We start from the raw sequence: 10563 nt of genomic DNA, 5'->3' as shown, positions 1-10563 counted from the left end.
TTTACTTATACATATATATAATATTAGATTTTTAATGTTATATATAGTATAGGGTGTATTTTACACTTTTAAAATACTAGGTGGTTTATCTTAGTAAATTATACTTTTAATTTAATTAAATGTAAACCAAAACTTTATGGGTTTATTATATACACTTTAATTAATTAATAAAACCATAAGGGTGTGATTTGAACATTTCAAATTACTAGGCTTTTAGAATTTAACATTTCAAAATTAAACTTTTAATCAACTTTTAAACTCCAAAACTTGAGGGCAAGTTCTGAAACATTTCAAAACATTAGGGTTCAACTTATTTAAATTTCATAAACAAAACTTGAAATTCAAATTTAAACTATAAAACCTAAAGGGTGCAATTGAAACCTTTTCACATCAGAAAGGATCAAATAACAAAATATTTAGTCATTATCTATATTTGACCTAATCTTATTTTAGTCACTAGATAATTACCAAATAATTTGAAATAATCCATATTTATCATATAAACAACCAATATTTAAAAGATTTGAAATTATCTAGTTTTGGCAAGGATAATCACTAATTTAAGATAAAAATCGGATTTTAACTTCAAAAAACGAATTAGGCATTAAATCCAAGTCAAAACAGCAGCTAAATCCCGAAATACCCTCTGCCTAACGCACAAACTCGCCGAGTCAGACCTGGACTCGCCGAGTAGGGCCAACTCGCCGAGTCCAGATACTGACTCGCCGAGTTGAGTCGGGAAGAGGCCAAAAACTTGATTTTTAGCAAACAAAACAGTTAAGCATCACATACAACTGAAACCAATCAAGGCTTTGATACCACTGATGGGTTTTAGGCATAAGAACAATCCTATGTGCTCATACAAACCCTAATGCTTGGATCTAGGTTTCTCTATTGTACATGCAATGAATCCAAGACTAATAAATTTAGATCTAACATATTATAAACTGAATTAGGGTTTAGAGAATTACCTTTTTTTGTTATATAGCAATAACAATCAATTCCTTGCTTGGATTGGCTTCAAAAGCTTAGTGCCTCAAGTGTTGCACCTCTAATGGAGTCACAAACACCATATACAACTTAGATGAAGAGGAGTAGAAAGGAGGCTGTCCAAAAACGACTAGAAACCCTAGAGAATCAGTTGTCCACGTTTTTGGGGCCTAAGGGGTCCTTTATATACTTGTGTGGGCTACTAGGGTTTCAGTCAAAACCCTAATGGGCAGCTTAAACTCTAAGCAGCCCATGGATCCTTCTGGATAAGGCCATGGACGAAAATATGATGGGCTCCCATCATAATTTCGTTCACCCCTTGTTCCTTTAGCATTCCTTAGCCCAATAACTCAATTATCCAATAATTACAGTCCAGTCCCCTAAATTTAATTAATCTCTTTTAGCCACAAAATTAATTCTTGACTAATATTAATTAAACAATATGATTTCTCTTTTAATATATTATTCTCATAATATATTAATAAATCATATTTAAACCTTTCTTTCCTTAATTCATCCTACATATTGCTATGGTGAAGGCAACCCAAAAGGACCATACTCATAATCAGGTCAAGTACATACAAAAATAGTTATGGACTTAGACACTAATCCAACATTTTGAGGCAATGGTCTTGGGTTGTAACTCATGTTGGGATTTGGCTTCCAACTTGAATTATATGCATTTTGGTAACCGGATGGCTTGTTGTGATAGTTTTGGAACTCTCCTTTGGCGTTCACATGCTCCGCATCTTCTTGAAGGATGGGACACATATCCGTAGGATGTCCCATCGTTGCACATATTCCACAAACCATCACTTGTAGAGTTTGTCCCATGGCTAGCTTTTGGACAACGGAGGTTAGATCTTTGATTTGAGACTCAAGATTTGATGTTCCCACTTCATTGACTTTGTGTTGTGTGTCTCTTTTCATATCATGGCGAGGGCCAAAATGTTGTGAATTTGCGGCTATGGTGTTGAAAAGTTGTCTTGTTTGTTGTGGGATTTTACTAAAGATATCTCCACCACTTGAGGCATCAAATAGTCTTCTCTCCATTGACAACAATCCCTCATAGAAGTGTTGAATGAGGAGTTGTTCCGGAATTTGGTGTTGTGGGCAACTATAGCACAAGTTGTTGAACCTCTCCCAATAATGATGGAAAGTCTCATTTTGACCTTGGCGGATTCCACAAATCTCATTTCTAAGACTTGAGACTCTTAAAGCGGGATAGCATTTATCAAGGAAAGCTCTTGCCATGTCGGTCCACGAGTTGATCGACCCTGGTGGAAGATAGAATAGCCAATCTTTTGTTCTATCGACCAATGAAATGGGGAATGCCCTTAGCTTGATTTAGTCATCGGTTGACCCTTGTGGCTTCATACTAGTGCAAATAATGTGGAACATCTTCAAGTGTTTATGCGAGTCTTCGTTCTCCAATCCATGAAAAGTTGGGAGATGATGGACTAAACTTGACTTCAATTCCGAACCTCCTTCCAAAACCGGGTAATTGATACCGGTTGGAGTTGGTGTAACATCGGTCTCCATCATTTGCCTCTAGGTTCTCTCGGGAACTTCTCCTCCGTCCGCCATTGCAATTGGTTCAATAATGGGTGGATTTTGGTGTAGGGGTGGGGTTTCGGGAATTTCTTGGCGAGGGTCGGGACTAGAATCGGGTTCTATATCACTTAATGAATCGGTTTCAACCTCCGGGTCCCCGTGGGGGTTAGAAGTTTGACCACGTTCAACTCGTTTTTCCTTCGCCAAACGCCTTGCTTCTTTTTCAATTTATGGGTTGTAAATCAAGTCACCTGTACGCTGAGATCTGGGCATAGAGAAACAAATTGATTTAAAATAAACCAATCCCCGACAACGGCGCCAAAAATTTGGTGGTTGTCGAGGCCAACAAAATTAATACCCTAAATATTACGCACTAAAATAGTGTATAGTGGTAAAGGGATCGTATCCATAGAGATTGGTTCAATATATAACTCTATGAAAAATCTCTTTGTAAAAATACTTGTAAGATAACAATAAAAAAATAAAATAAAATGGGGGGGGGGGGGTGTTTAGTTCTTTTGATTGTTTGACAAAAATTAAAACTAGCTAGGATGAAAATATGACAAGTAAACGATTGGATTAAATTCAAAGAAGTGGAATTGGTTGATTTTGGGGAACACCTCATGGATTATATGATTGACTTATCATTAGACTTAATGGAATAACACTTGTGAATTGGTTTAACTTGGCTATAATAATTCATAAGCACAAATTGCCTCAACTCTTCTTAGAAATTAAAATGGTTAGAGGAGCTCTTAACACGTTTCCTTAATTGAAGTCACAAGATCAATGAAGCATAAAATCTTGTGAAAATCAATTAGCTTTAAGTTGTAAGAGTTACCAAGTCCAAAAGATAATCAAATGCTTACATTATCATTATGGAGGAAACATTTCCATGGTCTAAATGAAATGAAAACAAACATATAAACCATTTGATGCTTACTAATTTGAAGGTCTATTACTTAACCAATAAATTAATCAACAAAAACAAGCATTCATTCATCCAAGCTCATGATCAAAGATAAATAAACACAACAAGATGTTTAACTAGAAAACATTCCCATAAACATCAAACACAAATGTAATGATAAGTCTTCAAAGCAAATAATCATCCATGGGTTAAACCCTAATCAACCAAATGAAAATTTAGCCAATCATGGCCAAAGTAAAAGAAAAACAATATAGTTTAGTAGTATTAAACATTTTCTTAGATGCAAGATGAAAGGAAATTACACTAATCCTCCAAAAATTCTTCAAATCTTCCAAGGCTCTTTGAGAGAATATTGGTGTGTGTTCTTCAAGTCATCCCCCCCCCCAAAAAAAAAATAGCTCCAAAACTCCAGTAAAAGGGGGTTGATTTCCAGATTCAAAAAGGTGCCAAAAGTCACCCACCAAACTTCCACAAATAGAGTCAACAAGTCAAACTCAGAATCAGCTCAGGGCAATTCATGCGGACCGCGTGGGTCACGCTGAATGTGAGACTTGGGCCATTAATCATGCATTTTAGCCCAATCTTCACTTCTTCAACTTCAGCCCACAGTCATAACTCTTTAGGACCCATTTTGCATTCCAAAGCCTTCTATTGATTGACCCAATACTCCTTAAACTTTCTTGTAGCTCGATTCCACGCCGCCTCATCATCATCCTTGCCCACAAATTAGATCCAAATTGATTTCTTCTTTTACGCAAGCACCTATCCAATCGCACCACTTCAAGTCCACAAGCAAATCACATGCCTTCATAAATCCCGCATCCTTCTAAGCCTCCAATAACAATTAGTCTTCGGTAAATCCTGCAATTAAGCTCAAAAGACTAGAAAGCACCCGGTAAAGGAGAAAAATGACAAAAAACAGAAAATATGCATGAAGATTGACTAAAATGAGATGGTTTTAACTAAAAATAAATTATGAAAAGAAGTAATAAAAATGAAACTATCAGACCTTTCATTTCCATAGGATCCATGGGTTAAAAACTCCATGGACTATCCATTAAAGCTTAACCTAACCTAAATGAACTTGGCCCATCATATATAAGAGTCCATATTTAATTAGTTCCTTTTGATCACTAAATTAACTATAAATTAATTCTTGATCAATACTAATTAAATAATATGATACCATATTAATATATAAGAACTTATAATATATTAATATAAATCATAAACATACTATTCTCAAAAGACTATCCATATAAATTGTTCTTGTGAAGTGCAACCCAAATGGACCATGCCAAGTCGGGTCAAGTACATACCAATTATAGTTATGGACTTAGACATTATTCCAACAACTACAACATAAATCTCGCACTCTAAACTCCGCCTAACAACACAATAATTAACCCTAATTAATAATTAAGGTCCATAACCAAACCCCCTTAAAGGAGAAAAAAAATACTATTTTACCCCTCCCATGGTCCAAAACATTAAGTCTTGACCAAAAGTCCCAAAATCAATAAAATTCAACTGCCCAGCGCATACGTTGGGCGTACTCTCTTTCTACGCGGGGTGTACTCAGAAAACAAGCGGGATCGGGGCTTCACCCTGCTACGTTGGGCGTAGCCAGTAGTACGCGGGGGGTATTCCGCGTGACCCCAAAACCAAGACAAAAATGGTATTAATCATTAAGACATGCATCCAACCACAAATCTGATCTTCTTAGAACGTCTTAATCCATAAATTTTAAAACTTTAAGCCTTTGCATGGCTGAAAAGGGCTTAAACCTAAATACTCTAACCTAATCAACAGTCGTCACCACCAAACTCTTGCATGGCTAGGTAAGGACCATCAAATAACTATTTTTATGAATCTTCAAGAATTATCATGCATGAAAGGACAACTAATATGATTTGGAGTGTACCAAAATAATAAAGGACCAAACTTTGGGAACAAAAACTCATAAAACCCAACAGATCAAAAAGGAAACACATCACGATATATACTTTATACCTTCAAAAGATGCTAAATGAGGTGTATTTTCTGGATCTATAAGCTTGCAAGAAACACCTCCTTCTTCAAGGGTCTTCTTCTTCAACCAATATGCACAAAAAGTCACTAATAAGCTCCAAACTCTCACAAAAGGCTTAAACTCGAGATTAGGGTTTATGAGGGGAAGGTGGCTGATAAGGAATATCCAGGGGAGGCATAAGGTCGCTTAAATGGGGAAGCAAACCCTTAAAATTAGGGGTTTGATGCTGAGCTAGTTTGCCCGACGTACCATACGTTCGCCTGACGTACTAGCATGCCCTACACGATCTGATCACATTAGTATGTTGCGCATACCCACATGTACGCCTATTGTACGAGATGAGATGAAAAACTCTATAAATGGAACCAAATGCACAAACTCAAATAGGTTAAGGCTAGAAATAGAAATATGGGATTTCCGAATACTACACTTAGGATCTCTAAAAATAGTTTTCTGAGAGTTTATACATTGGATGTTGATCAGAATGCTCTAGTCAAAGGCCTAGTGGTTAATGATGAGTCATATTTAACTTGGATATGGGATTGGAGACTCGAGAGGAGGCACCGTGAGGTGCAACGGGAGGGTTTGATAGAAGCTATTTGACCTTTGATTTTCTTTAAACCAAAATTTTGGGTTTGGATCTGAAGCTGGATGAGATTTATATGCTTGCTTCGGCTAGGACTTTAATTAATTCTCAAATTTTGATGTTTGGGAATCATAAAACTCGGAGTATTTTTTTTTTCAAATAAATGTTAATATATAAGGTTGGAGAGTTTTGTTGGAAAGACTTCCTACTAAAGTTAAACTTGGATAAGAAAGGGGTTGAAGTTGATTGTCTTTTATGCTTGGTTTGTGATGCATATGTGGAGACAATTCATCACATATTCAATTCGTGTTTTGTTTCATCTTTGATTTGGTCACATGTTATGGTGGGAGATTATGTAACATACACGTTTTGAAATCGTGTATTGTAAATTATAAGAGTGAATAATATTATATATTATTGAGTGTTGAGTTCTAACTGTTGGTTTTTACTAGAAATGAAGTAAAACTATGTTCAAAATCACTCATAAAATATTGGAAGTCTTATTAGATTCCAGTTAATAGCTAAATAGTGAAATTTAGCTAAAATATAAATTTTCAAATAAGTAAAATTTTATTATTTGATGTTGTAGAAAATCTCGTTAGAAACATTTAGGCGAAAACCTCATCAAAATTCGAGTTATAACGAAAAAATTATGACCAATTGAAGATTCGCAACAAATCCGGCAAACGCTATTTCGCGTAAAAAGTGGGTTTTCGATAAACAACTTTTTAGCTTTAGTGATCTAAATGAAAGTTGTAGAAATCGTAAAAATAATAAACTTTCATATAAAGAACTTTTAAATCTGACTTCGAATGAGGAAGTAATGATTTTTCTAAGTTTCGGAATACCGGTAGACAGCTAAAACTCAAAATAAAGATCAAGCGATATTTAGCCGAAACAATCTAAACAAGAATCGAATGTCTCGTAAATAGTAGTACAACGGTAAAAAGACTGATGAAAACGGACATCGGATGAAGAAGTTATGAATTTTTAACAGACTTTTCTTGTCCCGGTCTGTTAAAAATATAATAATAAAAATGAAGTCAAAATTAGCCGATGAAGTCTAAACAAAAGTTGTAGAGTATATTCTTACCTACGCGCGCATATAAAGAGCGTCAAAAATGGAGTTCATATGTGAAACATATGAATTTTTGAAGTTATTAAATAAAAATAAATGAAAAATCGAAGTATTATCCGGAGTCGTACGCCCCGCGTACGCGAGAATTACGCCCAACGTACTTCGCACATAGATGATCTAGAGTCAGCCACGTCTACCTCTCTTCGCATGATCACCACGTAGAAGCCCGAGATCCGAGCTGCTGCCTCGACTTGTACGCCCAGCGTAGTCAACAGCTTCGAACTCCTATAAATAGGGTGCAAGGCTGCCTGGTTTTATTTTGAAAATTTTACAATATTTCACCCTCTACCCCCATTTTTAGCCACTTTTAACTCCCAGAAGTCCCGCTATCATTCCCGACATCTGAAGCAAGCCCCGACGCCCCAAATTTCCCTAGAAAATCTTATTTTCAAGTCGAAACTCTGCCCGACTAAAGTCCGATTTTCAACTAAAAACCTCGGTTTGCCCCAGAAAGTCGTATTTAGAGCTGAAGTGCTGCTCAAATTACTATTTTAACCCCTGGTTATTCCAAGGTGAGTTCAATACATAGGAACAATTGTATGTTATGTGTTACATGTGCTATGTGATTTTCAGTATTATTATTCCAAGTTATTTTCCTGTGTTCAATTTTATTCGCTATTTTGCTAGCAATTGTACTACCTTTGACCATGTGATCAGTGAAAGGACTTAGATTCACATTGGTACTGGTACGAGCCTCTAGCCATGTAGAACAGGTCTCCGTAAGAGAATGATTTATATTCTATGATATTGACTGATGGTTAATCGGGGCGTGAATACCTGAAATCTATAACCAAATATTTATCAGATATTGTATATCTTCTATGCCATTTGGGCCGAAGCGTTATTGATGCTTATCAAATATTGAAATTGTTAAGTCTCTTGACTGTATATCTTTGAATAAAGTCTATGATTGATAAGAATGCCTATTCAAAGTCTTGGATTGATATGAATGCCTATCACATGATTCACATACATCTTTGTTGTTCCTCTTAATTTTCTTCTTCCATATTGATGTATATATATGACATAACGTTATATTGTATCTGTTATTGAACTCACTAAGCATCACCACTTACCCTCTCAATATTTTTAATATTTGCAGGCAATAAGCATCCAGTATAGCTTTATACTGTCGGAAGTAATAGAATAGTTTATATTATTAATTTTGTATTTAAGTTTTAGTATGTATAAAATTTACAATATCATGGGTAGTTATGTAATATATAACTTTTTGTAATAGACCGTTTGTATCCAACTTTGTAACCGTATTATCAATATAAAATATTATTTTTTGAATATGCATGTAGCATTTTGGAGTAATATGGTATTGGAATTTATGAAAGTACCGAGTTTGGGTCTTTCAATCATGGTATCAGAGCGGTAGTTTAAGTGAACTAAATTCCATGGATTTGAATTTAGACTTAAACTATTGGAAGTTCAATATATGAACTAATTCATTGTTAATATATGGATACAAACCATAGGAAAGACTTAAGTAAAGTATTAGGTTACGATAAATCCTAATATTCTAAATTATAATATTACTCCAAATTTTCAGAGTAATGGCTGAAGCAGTAACTAGTCATACACTAGAGATGGGTGGGGATCATCATGTTGATGAAGCAGAAACTCCAGCATCCCCTCGTGAGGTGCCACTCATGGATAAACTAACCGGTGTTATCCGACAAACTCTTGAAGAGAATAAGAAGGATAATAATAAAGGCAAAGAGAAGGTCACTGGAGAATCTTCTGGTGAGAAAGCGAGACATCCCTCTTTCAAAACTTTTAAGAGCAGCGGTGCTACAGAGTTTGCTGGTGTCCTAAATCCTATAGTAGTTCTTACTTGGATTCAGAACACAGAGAAAGTATTCCGTATTTCCCATGTGGATAACGAAGACAAAGCCAATTATGCATCCGCAATGCTCATCGGAGAAGCCTTGGTCTGGTGGGAAGCAACATATGATGCTCTCAACGGGTATGACCAGGAGAACATATCCTAGGAGATGTTCAAAGCCCGTTTGTTAGAGAAGTATTGTCCTCTGGACATGAGGAGGAGATTGGAGAAGGAGTTCCTTGAAATCAAGCAGGAAGGAATGACGGTATATGAGTATGAGACTCAATTTAATCAAAGAGCACGATTTGCTACAAAGTATATACCAACTAAAGACGATAAAATCCAGTTATTTCTGGAAGGATTACAATATGAAATCCGCGATTTCGTGATAAATCGGGATGTTCTATCATTTAATAAGACTGTAGAGTATGCTCGAAAGCGTGAGCATGACTTGGAAATACGTAGTGCTACTCTTTCTGTTTCAAAGCACCCACGTATTGATCAATTTGTTGTTGTTTCTTCTATGCCACCACCTCGATCTGTTCGAGCTAATTCTAATTTAAGAATGCAATCTCAGGGTGATTTTCGTGGTCGCGGTCGATCACAATCTTTTTCTATGCAATCGCAGTCATGTCGCATTTGTGGAAGGAGTCATCCGGGTCCATGTAAAATTGAAAAGGGATCCGTTGTTTGTTTTGGATGCGGAGAAAAGGGTCACATAAAGCCATCTTGTCCTAGGAAAGATGTTACTTGTTTTGCATGCGGTATTACTGGCCACAAGAAGTAGCATTGTCCTACTCTTACTAGACAAATGATGAGGAGTCAAGCTTCTGTTCAACAACCTAGGAAGACTCCAACTCAAAAGGAGGAGGTGCCAAAAGCTAAAGGCCGTGCATTCCAGATTACTACTGAGGAAGCACATGAGGACCCTAATGTTGTGAAGGGTACATTTCTTGTCAACTCTAGACCTGCTCACATCTTATTTGATTCTGGTGCCTCAGATTCTTTTGTATCTCATGAATTTGTGCATTCTTTCCAAATTGCTTGCTATGCACTTGCGCAACCATTTCACGTAGATACTACGGAAAGTATATCATTACTTGGTGATAAAGTCTATACGGATTGTGTCATAGAAATTGAAGGCCATAATTTTATTGCTAATCTGATTCCTATCTCCTTGCCCAACTTCGATATTATTCTCGGCATGGCTTGGTTGTCAAGGAATCACGCTGAACTCTTATGCTATGAAAAGATGATACGCATTCCTATCGAAAAGGAGGATCCTATTTATGTCTATGGTGAGCAAAGACTTAAGGTCTTGAAGATAATCTCTTTCCTGAAAGCTCGTAAATTTATATCGAAAGGATGTTCTATCTATTTGGCCTATACAGTTGATACCTCGAAAGAGGAGAAGAAAACTGTAAATTTTAACGACGTAAATTTTCAAAACAATTTTTCTTTTTTAAAATGTAATTTCATTTGAGAAAAAACCATAAAT

General features: G+C 36.0%; 1 protein-coding gene across 1 annotated transcript; it reads left to right on the top strand.

Moving 5' to 3' along the window:
* Positions 1-9234: 9234 nt before the first annotated feature.
* On the top strand, positions 9235-9852 carry LOC145099752 (uncharacterized). The gene has a single exon (XM_079037265.1). The coding sequence runs from the start codon at positions 9235-9237 to the stop codon at positions 9850-9852; it is 618 nt and encodes a 205-aa protein (XP_078893391.1).
* Positions 9853-10563: the final 711 nt, after the last annotated feature.

This window comes from Lactuca serriola, chromosome 4 (assembly GCF_051521515.1).
Source record: "Lactuca serriola cultivar US96UC23 chromosome 4, Lser_US96UC23_V15, whole genome shotgun sequence".
In the NCBI taxonomy this organism is placed as follows: domain Eukaryota; kingdom Viridiplantae; phylum Streptophyta; class Magnoliopsida; order Asterales; family Asteraceae; genus Lactuca; species Lactuca serriola.
The sequence above is the reverse complement of the archived record's forward strand: the minus strand, read 5'-3'. Positions and strand labels throughout refer to the sequence as shown.

Bases quoted from the DNA above. Each gene is read 5' to 3' on its own strand.
- LOC145099752 (XM_079037265.1), top strand. From the start codon at position 9,235: ATGTTCAAAGCCCGTTTGTTAGAGAAGTATTGTCCTCTGGACATGAGG.